This window comes from Rhipicephalus microplus, chromosome X (genome assembly GCF_043290135.1).
Source record: "Rhipicephalus microplus isolate Deutch F79 chromosome X, USDA_Rmic, whole genome shotgun sequence".
Lineage (NCBI taxonomy): Eukaryota > Metazoa > Arthropoda > Arachnida > Ixodida > Ixodidae > Rhipicephalus > Rhipicephalus microplus.
Window position 1 is genome coordinate 145,928,312 of NC_134710.1, and position 17,910 is coordinate 145,946,221.

The following is a 17,910-nucleotide window of genomic DNA, read 5'->3' on the forward strand; positions in this document are numbered from 1 at the left end:
ATCGCAGGTCATGGGACCTTAGCCACTAGACCACTGCGGCGGGGCATTGATCTACTATTTTTACACTTCTTTTCACAATTTATCAGAATGCACACGATAGTTTTCAGTCTAGTAATAAAAACACTTTGTCGCCAACATGTGGTTGCACGCGTCGCAACGTGACAGCGCGACGGACCTCGTTGTTCGTTGTCGGTCATCGTCCTCGCTTGAAACTTTGCATGCATGTAGTCAGGCTTTGAGTGGACAGCATTTTTACCAAGAAATGAAGGTCTAATGCGACGATGATCACAGACCGTGTATGTATAAACGTTGTGTCGTCGTGTAATCAATAGATGTAAACGGTGAGGAGGAGATGGCGTCTGCATAGAGGAAAGAAAAGGTGGAAAAGAAGAAAAAAAGTAGTCTTGTCGCTTACTTCTATTGGCTCTGGGTTCCAATAAATAGAAATGTCAGCTCGGGAACTCGCATATAAATATATGACAACGAATACACCGTTTTTCTAGGCAATCTTTACGTCTACATGGATGGTATTTCTAACATATAGAGTACACTGTTAACATTTTTTTATTTATGTTGGTAAATACTTTTAAATAATTATTGTAAATGTTCAGGAAACGTTACCATGAAGTTCACGGGTATAAAAAAGTGTTATTACAAGTCTGTACTCAAGCAACTAAAAAAACACATAGAGGAAAAAAAATGCAATCCGTCACTCAGATGCACCATGAATTCGCGAATATAAGACTTTCGTGAAGCCCCGTGAAAACTGCGAAAATTTTACGCAAGTTGTGAATTCATATATGGATTTGCCCAATCATGTTCCAATGAATGTGGTTCGCAGAACTGCGATATCTGTCTTTGGTGCAGGCTCACGCGATTGTGAATTGTGATCCATGACTTGCTCCGGACCATTTATACAGCTGATCACTGTAAATATACGTGACCCCCCGCCCCCAAATAAAAAGAAACACTGTCGACGCAGATGCATGGTCTTTGCGTACACAGGTGAAACGCTCCAGAAAGGTTCTGCTCGATTTTTCCGATGGAGAGATCTACACGGCCTGGCCTAATATTAGGCTTGGAGGTTGTTTTCGAGAGAACACCACAACCCTAATAAGGCAGCAAAATATAAGCTATATCGCTATACTTGCATTATTTACATGTTGCCTTTGTTCTTACGGAAACTTTGCCTTAGTGTAAAATGGAAATTACCAACAGAAAGTGCAAATACCCGATTAAATGTTTTTTGTTTAGGAACGCGAATCACATGCAATAATTAATAATGTTCAAGAAACGTGAGTACAAAGTTTACATGCACAAAACACACATGTGAATTTGAAGGTGTGACCACTGTGTCACTCAGTGCGCGATACACAGCGTGACTTATGCAATCTCCCTTTAAAACGATTTCAATGCATGTTCATATAACCATTTTGTGAATACACCTGCACTTGGAGCTCTTTCAGTGATGCAATGCGTTCCGTGCCGAACGCTGGCGACATAAACACGCCTGGACAATGAAGGCAAGCTATCTCCCCAACTGCACTTCCTCATAGATACCCTCCTCTCCCCTTTAAAGCTGTTTCGTTATCCCACATTTCTTATGCTTCTTTGCTTATATTGCCTCGAGCTCCATATGTAACAAAGGACAACGAGGGTCGTATTTTGTAACACACTTCTTTTATTTCTATCCTTCTCGTTTTTGGCTGCTGACGCCGCCGCTCGCCCGTTATCGCCGCTGAATGGGCCACTCGACACTACAGCGCATTGTTACAAAGAATTGAAGAAAGAAGAAAACAACAATTCTTACAACGCATGGTGTAAGGTTTGCCATTTTGTAATGTAGCGTGCAACTGTAGTCCGCTATTGCCACCACCTTTCCCTCAGACCCCTCTGTGCGCATGCGTGAGGGTGTCTCTGTAGAACATCACTGTCCAGCTCATTCAGCTGCTTCAGTTACAATGTCATGAAGTACGTTTGCTGAGCACCTAAACGTAACTGGCAAAAAAAAAAAGAGGAGCACTCATATCAAATTTACAGTTTTTTCGTCATTTAAACCTTGTTGACTTAGTGACAACTGTCGACCCCCCCCCCCCCACCCACCCTTCCCAAGTACGCACTCTTCCTGAACACGCTATACATAGTGTTCATGTGATGTCACTTCCGCCGTTGTCGCCCTCTCCCGCCATGCCTGGTACCTCCCTGGGTACCTACGGCAGTTCGCGTGCTGCAGTGCGGTTTGTTGGCGGCTCGTGATCTGTTGCTGTGTACGATGTTGAAAGGAAAGCATTGCGGTTTTTTTGTTGTCTACTTTAACGAGCTCATCAGATCACGAAGGCGTCATTTGGTCTCTCGATACAAGACCAGAAAATCAAGATGTGCGACACGTATACCAGCCCCCCCCCCCCTTCCCCGTACACCGGCTGCCCGCCACGACCTACGAGGGCCCATTATCTCGCTTTCACTACAAACACCACAGATTGCCTGGCCCAAGAAGAAGTGAAAGCCCAAAGTCTTTCGAGCCGCAGTTTTAAGAGTGGATGAGCGAAGTGCAGCGTCTTTCATCGAAAACGAGTCGTGCAGAGCCAGGCAAGTTTACAAGAGATATAATAATAATATATTGCTGTGGCCCACGCCACCAAAGTAGCAGCATCCCCCCCCCCCCCAAGTATTTTAAACAGTTCTGATGTTGAGCCTCTTTGATTGATAAAGACTTTGCATGGTCCGTGCCGCGGTAAGGCCGGTCATTTTTTTATTCGCGCATGTTTTGACACATTTTCACCTTCTATTTTACTTTTGTTGTACGCAAATGTACAGTGGAGTCCCTAAAAATGATGTAAACCGTTTTAGGGAAATAATTGACCAATTTTTCAAAAATCCTGACCTGCCAACTTCAACCACTCGGATATACTTCAAAGTGAACTAATATTGTTTCACATCCATTTTCACAGTTTGTTTCAATGAAATGCCCGAATACCCGCGATCGCCATCACGATTTTAACCGCCTCCCTGACACGCTGATTGTGCGCGCAGTGGTAGCGGACATGTTTGTATGTACAGTATCTTGGTAAGCTACTTCTGTTTGCAAGTAAGCGCTTGGATATGGCACTTACCCGGAACGAAGTTACACCTGAAGACGCAAATATCACCGAGTTTCTTCAAGTAGTGTTTGTTAATCCGCGCCAGCCAAACATGCCGGTACTTTTCGCAAAATCGCAATCTGCACTCTCAATTTTAGGTAATAACTTTCGGCGAAGAAATACCCCGAGGCTCTGCTCCCTCTTCATGGACTACTAAATGAACCTGCCTCACTAACAGCTCTCAAACTTGCACAATGAGGCAAAACCAAACGGGCGAAAGCACGAGGAAACAACACGGCAGCGGTAGGCGACGGAGTCAGTATGTGCAGCCGGGCATGTCGGCGGCGCATTTCGGAAGTAATGAAGGGGCGCTGCGTGACGCACGTGCACACTATGTATAGTGGGCAAAACGAGTAGTACTAAGTGTGTCATTATGGTTGAAGAAAGCGAAACACTATTTATGTGCCTATGAGAATACTGCTAGCTTAGAGAGAGGACTCGCCAGTCTGTTTTTTCACCATCGAAATTTGGCGAATGACCATCACGGCTCAATTAATGGTCGGTGGTCTGCAGATACGACACTTAACTCCAGCGCTATGCCATTAAAAGCGTTTTTGTTCAAAGTGCAATAATTCTGCTCTTAGTTATGTATGTATAGAGAGGGGGAGTGGAAGGTGCGCATTGGTCGCGTTCGACAGAGCTGCGACACTCACTAAAGCCATGTAATTACATCTCGTGACGTGTAGGACGTGCTTTCAAGGCTAGTGCAGTTTGATACACTCTAGCAGTCAAGCGTGGAATTTCCAGGAAACCACGTAGCTTTTTCTTTCTCCCCCCCCCCACCCCCTTAACCTCTCGTTTGAAGTTCAGTGTGTCGACACTGCTCAACACTAGGGGACCGAACAACGTTATATTTACCGAAATTCCGATGGCGGGTTCCGAGAGAAAGCTTCCTGCATGACGACGTCAAAGTGGCACCGACGCAAGTATATATCGAGCCTCTATCCGCCTACCAAATCCCAAGAGCCTACGGAGGTATCACTCGCTTTCGGCGCTATCAGTTCGTGGCGAAACGCGACCACGGACTTTCCTCCTGTCGTCTTGCAGTGCACACGCTGCAACGGCGCGTTTCCAAAGAAGCTCCGAAGAAATGAGGCGAACGTAAAGACGAAGCAAAGCCCACACTGGACATTCGGCGTGACAGCCAAATAGAAGGATCAGGGACTGAGCCTTGATTCTTTACGTCTGTCGGCCACGTCACGGTTTCGCTTGTCTGAACACATATTGTGATACGACCGTAAACAATGACAGAAAATAGGGATGTGCCTGAAGAAATAAAAAAAGCAAATGCAGAAAAAGTGATCGTCTTCGCCTACAAAGGAACCAATAGCAGCAGCTTTAACTATTTAGGGCTTGCAGGACATCCCGTGTGAAAAAAAAAAGATAAAAAAGACAGCGTGAACTACAGGCAGAAGTATGTGAGAGAGAAACTGTGGTCGTCCAAAGCTACAACACCCAAGGACGGAGTCTACACAGCGCGCGTATAAAGTGATTCGCAGGCAAATAACGCGACCCTCCTCCACTGTCACGAGTATTGTCCTGGCGGAATGAAATCACGGGAGCAGAATGCAGCGCGGTGCCTCCACCGCCATCAGCGACCGCGCCTTTCCGAGCAGCGAACCACTTTCGTATGCACACTGTCCACGCGAGAAAAGCAAGTAAAACAGAAGGCGGGCACGCTTGGAAATCGAAAGCGGGAAAAGAACAAAGCTGAGGCTGCGCGCTGAGGAAGCGAGTACATGTGGGGCGATCCAGGAAGGACCGAGCAGGGCGCTGGATAATCTATCGGTGTTTTCGGCGCTCTCCACTCCCCTGCTTATGAGCGAAATAGAAGCAGCGCGCCGTTATCTTCTTCTTGCTCCTTTTTCTGCGCGCCTCGCGTTCGTTCCTGGAGATTCATGCGAAGGTCTGCGCCTAGGAGGAAATCGGAGGCAGCCCGCTCTATAAAGCGAAGCGATCGGGCGCGTGCTTGGACGCGCGATAAGAGGGATGGCAGCTTCTAGTGACGTTTATGCCCGGCCAGATATTGTGTGGCGGAGGTGGTCGGCTCTTCTCCTCCTCTCCTTCGCCTCTTCCTTTCTCTTGCCTCCGGCCTGACGCGTGTGCCGTGCGTGATTCAACGCGAGAAAGGCCCGCGGACGACGAGTTTTCGACGTTATTTTTACTCCGTCGACGGGCCGATTGGCGACTTCCTTCGGCGGCGATATCATTGCGGGTGAGACGAAAATTTCTTTCCTCGAGCACACTTTTCGAGTAAAGTTCGACGAACGAAACGCCTGCGGCCTTAACGAGGGCGGCGCACGCCTCCCGCTCGCCGGAGCGCAAGGTCGTCCCGATCAGCGAGAGTTGTCCAAAAACTGGAGCACTTCAGCAACGCGGGCCGCGACAGTGCACCCGTGAAAACCGTTCACAGGGGAGGGCCCCTGTCCTTGACCTTCACGCTTTTCATTACCGTGCGACTGCGGCTCGTTGGGCTGCAATTCCGAATGGTTGCTATCGTCGGCCTTTGTTTCGCGAAATAATATCCGCGCTAAAGGTGCTCTTAAAAGATTATCGTTCATCGAACTCTGTGAGAAGTACAGCATGCACCTTCTTCCTCAGATTGCAGGAAAGCCGTTACTGCGGTAGCAGCAGGCTTAAGACCTTGTTTCTACGTTTGTAGGATACTCGATCTGGTTCGATTAAGGTAAACAGCTGCGTCCACGTGGTTTGCTGCGTGTTATATACAGGGCCAGTGCTGACCACGTCCCACCATAAATAAAGTTTCAAACGCATCTGCATCAAAGTCGTCAGATCAGTCATACGAAGCATCGTGTAGGATCGATGACATGTCAGCTATAACCTTTCGTAGATTTTCTCGAAACGTTTTGTATGCTTTGCAGTTATGAAGGCAACTCGTACTATTGGGCGGATGGTCGCTTTACACTCACATTTCGTGTTTAAGGCCTCCAGCCCTGAATCGTCACAGTCGCAGTGTGCCCCATTTTTTATGGAACACATGGAACGTTCATTTAAACCACTATAAGCCATCTGACACCATCAACTCAATAAAATAATATCTTGCAACACCGTTTTTGTAACAGTGTATGTAATAAATAAGGGGGTATCTGTACAAAAAAGATAAATAATATAGTTCATTTCAAATTCAGAAGGCTAACATGATTTTGAAGAAAGAAAATTCAAGAAAAAAAAGAACAAATTCGAGGGTGTGAGCGGCCCGCAACAGGGAAGCAAAATACGTTGGGAGGAAGTAGGCAATGTCTTTATGGTGCGAAATGGACGCCCGTGTAGTATGGCGCGATTTAACTAGCTAAGAAGCATGTGTGTGTGTGTGTGTGTGTGTGTGTGTGTGTGTGTGTGTGTGTGTGTGTGTGTGTGTGTGTGTGTGTGTGTGTGTGTGTGTGTGTGTGGAAATGGGAGAGGTAATTTTGCGGCAAAATGCTGAAGAACACGTAGGTCGTGAGAAGTTCTCAACGACCGTTGGCTGTTGCCATTGGTCGTCCGGCCCGCTCCTCGGCAACTTACTCCTTCTATTACGTGTTATCGCGATACTTCAAAGTTTGCAGCCATAAAACCATATCAATTTCTTTGCTTGGCGAACAAAGAAATGCATGTTCAGTCAAGGACATGACATACCAAGCATTAAATCAAGAGCCTAAAGAAAGTTGCTAATAGTATTAGGTAGCTATCTTTAACGCCACATAATACATACAAGGACGATCTTCAGTTTTACAAATGATGGTTAACATTGATCTGCAGGTTTTGGGATCTTTTCCACATAGGAGGTAAGCACGAAGTTTTAAGTTTTTTATAGAATAACGTCGAGTACATCTTGGAGCTCGGTGCACTTCTGAGCATGTATCGCATCATTCGTGCGATACCTCTACTAAATAATTTTTAATTTCTTCGTGCAGTGTTTGCAATGCACCCTATGACGTGTAAACAGCAGATGCACAGAGTGTTGAAAATAACAGCCCTATATAATCAATTATGCCACTTTTTGTGAATCTCGGACAACTGCGGAAGCATCGTACGATTGACATGCCGATGAAGCCACTAAAATTTCCAACGAAAATGGTGCGCCGAGACCCACCGGGCATTCGAGAGTAGATTTAGCGGCAAAAATTTGCCGGTGTGACACGATTTACGTGGAGCGCGTCATGTTTTCCGGCGTACCGCTCGGCATCGCATAGACCCGCGTGGACCCATCTATCCGACTTCGCATCCCACTCGGCCCATCTCGGACCTTGACACCTTTTCTGTGCCAGCTATGGCTCGGTGTGCCTTTTTAGGATAGTTCAGCTGGCCACGTCGGAATGACCGACCGTGGTGTCTGAGACGATTGCGGCATCGAGGAAACTGCCCAACATCTCTTCTGTCATTGTCCTCACTGCGGAACTTCGGAGACTAGCGACAGCGCTGACACGCCTCGATGACTGACCGCTTTTTCAGAAGACGATCTTGGTATACTTGCTCATATACGGTTCCTACACCAGAAGGCTATGAGGGCTTACGTGGAGTTTTTTCGTTCAGTGACCTAGTTGAACGGCTCTGAGGGGTCTTTTTATGTGCGTGCATGCCAGTTTTTCTTTCTCTGGTACACTGTTTTTCTCTCTTTGCATCCCTCTTGCCCTTTCGCCTGTGCAAGTTAGCAAAGAGGTGTTTCTGTTCCGTCAGACAGTCCCACCTGTAGGATCTAATTTGTCGTATCTTTTCGAAGCAGCAGCAGCAGCGACGACGACGACGACGACGACAACAACAACAACAACAACAACAACAACAACAACAACAACAACAACAACAACAACAACAACAACAACAACAACAACAACAACAACAACAACAACAACAACAACAACATCAACAACAACAACAACAACAACAACAACAACAACAACAACAACAACAACAACTGAGGTCTCATGTGCCAAAACCACGATATGATTATGAGGGACGGCTCAGGGGAGGGCTCCGGAAATTGCTACCATCTGGTGTTCTTTAAGGCGCAATCACATCGCACAGTACACGGGCCTCTACCATTCCACCTTCCCCGAAAATACGACCGCCGTGGCCGAGAGTGAGCCCTCGACCTTTGGCTCAGCAGTCGAGCACCTTAAACGCCTATCCACCATGGCAGACATCTCCCCCCCCCCTCCCCCGAAAAAAAGACAGTGTATACTAAAATATATTCTGCCATAAATAAATCGAAGCTAAATAAATCGAAGTCATGTGGTGAAGTGACAGGAAGGTCTTTTGGGCTCACGAAAGAATAAATAAATAAATAAATGAAGGGCGTGTGTTTGTGGATGGATGAGTGGCTTAGAAATGCAAAACACGTTCTACATTTCCCCTTTTCTTCTTCCATTCCAAAATTATGTAGGCCTTCTGATTTTGAAACGGAAACGTTTCGTGAGGCTTGCACTATTTCATGCAAAGTTGGGTTCCAGCAGAACTGCTGGGCACGTGTCAGCTTCTCTTGTTAACCATCTTTACAGAGGTGATGAAGCACTGGTTGAATAACGATGATGACAATTTTATATTGATGGCACACGGCAAACCTCCACCCTAAAAGGTCTGTTGCAATGTTCTCGTTCTTTGTGCATGCTTTCTCTCATACTACTGGCAAAACATTACAATACAGCTGTGACCAGATAAAACATGATAGCACATAAACTCTTAGATGATGAGGGGTTGCGCAAATAAAGGTGCAGTATATGTAGTCTCAGAGCCCCAAGTGCAAAACACAAGTGCGAAGCAACGATTTGACCAATCGTACAAGTAATAGTTAAATTATGCTCAAAAAGTGTGCAGACTTTAAGAAAATTTTCTTAGCTTTCGATAACTTAAACCACTATTCGCCTACATGAATCAAAGAAAACCAGAGGTGACGGAAGTAGAATGCAACTTGAGGGTACATTTACACTGGTTCACATCCTTTGGGACGTACCAGTGTTGTCACTGGCCTTATCGAAAAGGTATTTCAGGAACTCGAACGTCCTGAAATGTCCCAGCGGATTACTACAGAACTGCACCGCATGTAGTGCATAAATCCTTATTTTTGATAAACTGAGGCCCTCTAACGCGCCCCGAAATTCAAGTGCACAGGTGGTCTCATAGTTTGTTATTGTTTTCTTCTTTGTTTTTTATTCCTCGCTGATATGAACACGCACGCTTCTGAAGCCTGAAGAAAAAAAATATCGCATGTCTGATCTTATCTTTATTTTAAAACTTTTTTTTTTACATTGAAATACCTCAGTGAAGGCAGCGGTTATAACTAAGAGGCTTACTAGTGTCATTCCTTCATTGAGCTTTGGCCGTCATCAATTATTAAGCGCGCACTATGCCAGCTGTTGTACCCCACTTGAGGATATATAGGGACAATGATCTTTAATAAAACAAAAAGAATTCTGGTGATGCATACGTGGGCGCCCCCTTGCATACACATAAAAAAAGGAAACCTGCCTTTGCAGTTGTTGTTGAGTTTGTTTCTTGCGCTGCGTTGGATCAGGAGCAGTAATTGAAAAGAGGACCGAGGACATAAATGTCCTCGAAGCAGGAAAATGCCCCATAGAAACAGAAGGTCAGAACAACGCGAGAAAAACGAATAACGTACAGGCGTGGTATTTACGGGTGGTAGAAAGGGAATGGCTGTGACCCGGCCGCTCGCTGTGCTTTAAGCCAGTTTCGACCATATCAGTTTAACTAATCTTTTCAGGGAAACTGAAAACGAGTTTCAAAGCTTGGCGTTCCTACGAAGAAGGAGACACGTATTACCCAGTATTTTTCCGTGATTGATAGAATGGGTGCTTGGAGAGCTCACCTAGTTGTACTGTAAAAATGAGTACCTTCGTCTGTGTTACCGTAGCATTGGAATCAAAATATGTTTCACTGTTTGCAACGCACCCCAGTTATGAAGGTACACGGGGGATCAAAAGTTTCCAGGCCACTATCCTATGTATTCGTATGGGAGCATGTCCTGAGAACTTTTGACCACCACCCCCACCCTGTACGTAGTGGTAGTAAAACAGAGGCGGAGTTGAGATGTATACTGTCTCAAAGTCAAGGGAGAGGCGGCGTGGAGCCACCAGACTCTGTGGTCGATTCTTTCCAATTTGAGAAAGCTTTCATGTCTGGCTCGAGCTTGAGGCAATGATGATTATATTTCGGTGTGCATAGAGATATACTGCTTGCTGGTAATGTCATATAATCGAACCTTTCTGATACATTCCAAAATTCACTTCTTATTTGGTACTCATTTTTGGGCACAATTCATAAATAAAATAAATAAATAAATATAAATTCTTTATGTAAAGGCCATAGCACTATTGACAAAAAAGTAAGAAATGAAACAGCATGAAGGCTTCACTTGCACTTTACAGAATGAATTATGGTCGTTCGAAATATGCGGAAATTTAATCCCACAGAAGAATGACGAAATTGACCCCTTAAAAATTAAGGGACCCTAAAGATTCGCGTTTAGGAGTTGAACGCGTTAGCGACAGCCCGTTGCTAGTGCGTACTTCCAACACTTAGTGCATGAAACCTTTTCGAATTCGCTATGCACCCACTATACGTGGCCTTAAGTGAATAGGCGCGGTAGCGTGTGTGCCTTTTGTAGAGAGGTACCGGCATTCAACCGCACGGAGCCACTAGGACAATCACAAATTCTGACGCCCATTGGGAATATGATGATTGTACCACGCATTATTACTGCAATATTTGATGTTGCATTGTGAAGCATGCATACAGGAAGCGTGTGTTTGTGAAGCACGAAAGCTACTTTCACTGCATTTCCAAGCAGTGGAAGTTGTTCTCACTGTTTGCACAAGCAGATGCGCGGCCGTGTGGTAAAACATCCGCGTGCCACACAAACTACCCGGGTTCGAGCCCCACTCGGCCCCAAGCAACCCTGGCTCAGTCCTATATAAATTTATTTACTGTATTTGCATTGTTCAGCGATCCCGCATGAGGTGAGGATTTTTGCAACCAACGACGCCGACACTAGAATTTCTGCGAAACGAGCTCTTTAACGCTATCGCTTTAATACAGCGCAGTCAACATTTGTAACCGCCGCCGAATCGGCTCTCTGTTTAATTCTTATAGTACTGCGTTTAGAAACAAATTTTATTTGGGCATTTGCGATATAACCTAGCACCCCGCCGCGGTGGTCTAGTGGCTAAGGTACTCGGCTGCGGACGCGCAGGTCGCGGGATGGAATTCCGGCTGTGGTGGCTGCATTTTAGATGGAGGCGAAATTGCTGTAGACGAGTGTGCTCAGATTTGAGGCGAAATTGCTGTAGACGAGTGTGCTCAGATTTGGGTGCACGTTAAAGAGCGCCCGGTGGCCGAAATTTCTGGAGCTCTCCAATACGGTGTTTCTCATATTCATATGGTAGTTTCGGGACGTTAAACTCCTCATATCAATCAAACCAATATAATCTGACAACCTTGTTATGCATATGCTACAAAACAGGAACGTCCTAGATTGTTGCAGAATGCCACTTTTGTACCTAGCGCACTACTACACACAAGAATTGCCTGATAGTGCCAGATTCTTCATACTACTTTGCACTGCTGTAGCAATGACTCTGTGCTAATTAGAATGTTCAATACCAAAAACTAATAATTTATAACTGAAACACGTACGATAATATATTGCAATGCTCACCATACGCTAATGCTCCTAAAACAACGAAAAAACAAACAATAATACGAATGGCAGATGCTCTTACGAAACATGTACAGTACACAGCAATTTAGGGCTTTGGGACAGTTTCTTAAGAGCCGATATTCTCATGTGGTTTTTCCTCAACAGTCGTTCGTAAGAGCGAACTCGAGTCAATCTTGATGCTGGCTTATCGGTGAAGGGACCCACCTAAAACAATCAGCGCTTACGAATAGTTTCGTCACGCATAGAAGAGATCCTCTTTCAGTCAGAAAACCTTGGGAAACCTACACGCGTACTTTGAGCCCCACATGATAGCAAACATTGTTCGAGTGGAGCTTAAAAAGTAGCATGCCGCAACATGAAGTAACGTTCTACAAACACACGCCGTCTTTCGCGAGATCTGTGCAAATATGACGACGCGTTGAGTGTCGGCCAAGAGCAGGTCAAGTGAAAGCGCGGCGTGCTCACAGGTATAGGCAGGCAGACAGGCAGGCGTCGGCTGGTGGGCCTAAATGGGTGCGAGGCGATGACAGCTGTCAAAGTAGTGGCATAGACGGTCAGCATCGGAGCGTCGAAGTGCTCCTCGTTTTACGGGAGGGGGGGGGGGGCGATCTTGAAAAGCTCAATCAGCGCCCATCACGAGGTGGAATCGCGCAGCGTGGAGAGGGAGAGCGGAACCGGTGGATCTCAATGTCAAGGCTTCGGCGTGACGTTAGCCGGCCGCGCTGTTGGGGTGATCCCTGACGGCCTGTCTACGCCTTGGCGTTCCCCCTCCCCCATTGAGTACAGCCGAAGGCGCGTCCCTAAACTTCCTGAATGCGCGCGCGATCAGCGACACGCGCGTGCACGGGAGCGCGCGGGACGTGGTCACCGTCGGCCTTTGCGGGGACACGGAGACCAACTTGTCGCAGGCCCCACTCTCGCGCGCATCCTTTCTTCGTTTTTGGTGCGTCGGTCCCTTCAAACGAGGGCAGCGTGTTCGCGGCCGTCTGGCGACCGAAATAGGCGCCGGCTTTCGTTCAGGGGGGTGGTTTGCTTGTTCTCCCTTCTCGCCCGCCGCGCATCCGCCGCTAGTTGGGTATTCCTCTCTCGCCGAAAAGGAGCAAGTTTACAGATTTCCCGCTCCAATGTAGATCAAGCACACCTTCTCCTCGCGGAAACGCCATGGGCTTCTGCGGCTGCCTGGCGGACTTGACCGACTATTTTTATCATCCTTCGAAATGGACGCGCTCATTCAGCGGCGCCCGCCTTCCCCCTCGCCTGACATCACTGGCTGATAAGCCATCGCCCCCCACAACTCCGAGCCCTCCTCGCGGACCAGCTAGTATTTCTTTCTTGCCCACTCTGGTATAAAACCCTGCAAGGCCACGGGAGCTTACACTGTGAGCCGAATCGAGCAACACACTCAGTGCAGCGGAGCAGCTCAGGGATAGTAGCCATGAAGACCATCGTAAGTGTCTGATGCCGACCTACCGAGCCACATCGCGTTCCATGCGCAGCGCCGCCGAGCCAGTCCCAGGTCTGAGTCAAGGTCGCAGGTTCGACCCTGTTTTCCTCAGCAGGAGTCGCACCCGCGATTGTGACAAAGGCTTTGTCGGCAGCTTGACGGCATTCAGTCGCAGAGGTTTCACCTTAGGCTCATTCTATCAATAAGCAGGCCGAAATTAAGGTCCTTGTTTGACCCACGTGTAGGGCGATAATTGAAAAGTTGTCGAGTATTTAATACATCCATAACATTTGTATAGCTGACGTTCTCTTGACCGCGAATGTGATTTCATAATTGAAAACTAGAAAGTGAACTTTAATCGTGAAAGCCCGTGGGCAATGATCCAGGTTTATTGGTCATGTTTGGATAGTTCAGAAAAGTTTAGAGGCTTAAGAAATAAATTTCAGCCAGGCAACTGCACTAAGAGAATTCCTTAGTACTGAGTGGCACTTACATAAGTATGACTGCTAAATACTTGATTCCTCAAGGGTACTTGGCAGTCATCACTACATGATAAAACCTTGACATAAATTAGCATAAGTAAACTTATTGGCAGCAGCTACCTTTAATATTGTTGAGATCACTTCCGATCATAGCCGAGCTCTTAAAATTTTTCGTCGCTTTCGTTCCTCATAGACTCGATGCCTAGCCTCGACAACAAAATAGCGTATTTATTAGCGTTCCTGAGGGTGCAAATAGCCATTCAGTGAATGTGATACGCTCTTTGACTCAAGGCACGGCGTGGAATATAGGTGTGCCTTATTTAGGTCATTTAGACTAATTTAGGTTGATTTACGTTCGCAATCGGCAAGGTTACCGAGTAATTCAGCAGCGTGGTCAGAAAAAGGAGAGAAAAGAGAAAGGCTGCGGAGTTGCATTCCGAAGTGCCAATGGTCATTACAGTTCACAAGTGACGTAACCGATGTTAACGAACAGTTGCTGTCAATTTTCAGTTTTGGTGGAGACGAACGACGAATGAACTAGGAGCACAGGCGCTGTAATACTGTAAAATACTTATTTGAGTTAACTGACTTTAATTGAACACGCCCGCTGGTAAAAATGAACAGAGTATTAGGTAGAGAGAGAGAGAGAGAGTGGAAAGATGAAGATGTTATCAACGAAACGCTCCACTGATCACTAAATACCCTGTGGTATTTCTCGATATTTTCTATAAGAATCGAGAAAAAGAGAACCAAAGAACTTCAAGTTAGGGAAACGTAAATTTAAGAAAAAATTTAAGAAAGTTTCACAATGTACCATGTAGTAAGTGTAGCAATAAGCCAAGAACTTCTTAATAAGCCTCCTTGCTTAGGGTGTTCGTGAAAAAACAAAACAAATCAAATTCTGCCATATTTTTATAGTCTTTAAGAAACCTTAAGTTTTTCTTAATTATTTAAAAACGTGTGGTATATGGGGCCAGTGAGATTATTTTTTTTTCAAATTAGCGTTTCTTTGTGTTTATTCACATTTTTCTGGCTGTACGAAAACCAGTAGTGCCCAGCTGCTTTGGAGCAGAGGAGTGTTATAACAGTGGCATGGCTTGGAATATTGGACTACTAGCCATTTAAAATTAGTTTTTAAATAAATCGTGATCAGTTGATAGAATAGCGCTGCTTAACTGTTTACCCATGAATCTTTAATCAAGCACATCATTTTACCATCACTGCAATGGCAGCTGTTGCACAGAGGAAGTTACCGGCGTTTCAAGCTGTGGTCTCCGATTTCTATTCCAGCAACGCGACGACAAAACTGCGCGCTATTTTAACGGCAGTCAGCGCCTGCTTCAAACTCAAGAGAAAATATTGCGTGCCGACCAATACGTGCTTGTGCGCAAGATGCGGCGGCGGCTCTTCTATTCCCCGCGCCGTCTGCACGCATTGCTAACAATAGAGTTAATGGAAATGATGAGCAGCGATGCCAGCTGTCGATTGAGCTGGCAAGATTTTTTAAAGAATGATGGCTGACATTCTAGATGACACCGAGAAGGAAGGGGGAACCTTAATGCGAAGGTTTCTTAATGCGAAGGACAGATGAGCGATGGTCAGTTAGAGTGACGGAATAGATACCCTGAGATGCGAAACTTAGCTGAGGGCAGCAGGGAGTCGCAGGAAGTGACAAGGAAGTTCCTAGGTATCACATTGAACCAAGTCGTACTGCCTGAGATAAATTGGAAATCATGAGGAAGAGATTTGGTCACGGAGAGAACATAAATAAAATAGGCAGAAAATGATGATGATAATGACATTGATGATGAAAGAAAAGTTTAACAAAAAGAAACTTAGTTTGCTAACCTACAGTTGGGAGTTTGTGTGGTAACTACAAGGAACTAGGAAGCATGTAAAGTGAACAGGCAGAAATCCAACTATCTCAAGCTGTGGGTGTATGCGAGACGATATAGAGGTCACATTAAGCATGGACTTCCTGATCTGAAGCGTTCGTCTTACATGTTTTATTCCCTGTCGCAGGTGCTCGTCCTAGCCGCGGTAATAGCGACAATGACCAACAGCGTACACGGTGGATACGACATTAATGCACTACACGCCCTGAGCGCCGTCAATGCTGGTCACGGAGGTGGCGGCGGTGGCGGTTATGGAGGAGGCTATGGTGGTCACGGGGTCCCCATCGTCAGAGTTGGCTACGTCAAGAAACCCTACGTGTCCATTGGTGAGAACACGCTCGTCTAGTCGATGCCCCAGGATTTTAAACAAGGCTTTTTTTTCTCGTTTTATTTCGTTCTTTTATGTTTTCGCGAAGTACTTTACTCAGTCACTACGGCTCACGCAAGCATTTAATGTCACCATAACCATTTAAAACTTGCCCTTGTGCAAGTCCAGGGCACATTAGCAAGCATTTGAAGAGGGGGATCAGCCGGTCGTCACTGTCAAATTCTGTCACCAGCAATGAGGTATACTCACCGTGATTACGGAGGGCTGAGTTCCCTAGGCAGATTGCATACAGCACACTGGCACACAAACATAGTCTTCTGCAGAAAGAAATAGCCTTACACTTTGTATATTGCAGAATGGTGATCACAATCAGCTGCCTAGTCATTCAGGTAATGAAAAACATTATGTCCATGTACTAATATCTACGCGTATTCTACCTGCAGGCTACGTGCCCAAGAAAGTGGTGAAGTTTGTAAAGGTGCCCGTAAAGACCGTCGGCATTGGAATTAGGCCTGTGCTAACTTACAAGGTTGCCCATCAGGTGAAGGTTGGTCACCCCTACTACGGATACGGACACGGCTTTGGACATGGTTACGGACATGGCTACGGCGGTCACGGATACGGCAAGGGCATCTCCATCGGTTTCGGAGGCCACGGCATCGGCATTGGTCTTGGACACGGATATGGTGGCTACGGACACGGCGGTTACGGCGGTTACGGACATGGATTTGGTCACGGCTACGGTGGCTACGGACACGGCGGCTACGGTGGCTACGGCGGACACGGTTTCTGGTGATTGGTGTGCGTGCTGGCGACGTCATCCTGGTCATACTCAGCGGTTGCGGTAAGATGTGTGAAACTGTGCAATAGGTTAAGTCATTCTGCAGTAATAATTGTTCATTGACATTGATATAGGTTGCACTTACAGATACATACATAAACGAAGAAACAAACAAATAAAAAAGGTATATAGGCAACGTAATTGATGAACCACGTCCTTCACAAGTAAATGAGTTTCATTAACTGGCCGCTCAAGGAACACACTACACAATTATTGCGCATCATTTGAAACAAAAGTAAATGTAGCAGTTCTTCATGTACACAGTTCACTAGCGGCAGACTGCGGCGCACAAAGAGCTCCAGTAATAGATCGCGCTAAATAATGCGATTTTATTTGGATAGAAACAGGCCACCAGTCACTGCGAAAGCCAGTATGCGCTACATTGATCATGCATTGACTATGCATCGCACATGTTTCTCATGATCATTGGTTAATGTTATTTTCTCGTTTTTTTTTCAGGACAAACTGAACCTCATCTGTACATAACCTCATCCTGCTCAACTCTTAGGTTTAATACGATTATTAATAATAAAATGTGTATATACTTGTCCTCACAAACCAGTCGTCTGAGTGGTACCTGCGGGCCATTTCTGCGCTAAAGGCGGCTGAGAGTGCCTCGCTCTCAAATAGAACACACACAGACATTCAAAACCACCACCTCTCCCCCAACGAAGACAGCCTTCAAGTGAAAACCTGAAGGTAGGTATGATCTTTACAGACAAGGAGCTCCATCAATGCAACAGTTTAAGGGGGCAGAACGTGCGAAGGGCAATAGGGTGAACACCTGCAACACTATAATATATCGCAGCTGATGCAAAAGAGACAGTATAGCACGTCATGACTTGTGGAACCTGTGAAAAAATGTGGCTTATCCCTCGTTCTAGGAATCGGTATAACACGAAAGTTAACCTACTCTCCACAGATGTATACGTGCAGTTTTTTTTTCGTGCACTGTTTCGCCACAAGGGTGAAGGAATGAATGTTACAGCAACAAATTGCAAAGTCTCGCGAGAAACGACAAGCAGCTCGAAACTTGCAGCGCGCACCTCAAGCAGGAAGCACACACGAAATTAGCATACACAGGACGTGCACGGACTAACAACTGTCAT

At 46.0% G+C, this 17,910-nt stretch overlaps 1 protein-coding gene across 1 annotated transcript; it reads left to right on the top strand.

The window, feature by feature from the left end:
• The first annotated feature begins 13,120 nt into the window (after positions 1-13,120).
• Positions 13,121-17,359, top strand: LOC119175494 (uncharacterized). The gene is made up of 4 exons (XM_037426423.2): positions 13,121-13,258; positions 15,760-15,958; positions 16,404-16,804; positions 17,261-17,359. The coding sequence occupies exons 1-3, from the start codon at positions 13,247-13,249 to the stop codon at positions 16,754-16,756; spliced, it is 564 nt and encodes a 187-aa protein (XP_037282320.1). The 5' UTR covers positions 13,121-13,246; the 3' UTR covers positions 16,757-16,804; positions 17,261-17,359.
• The last annotated feature ends 551 nt before the right edge of the window (positions 17,360-17,910 follow it).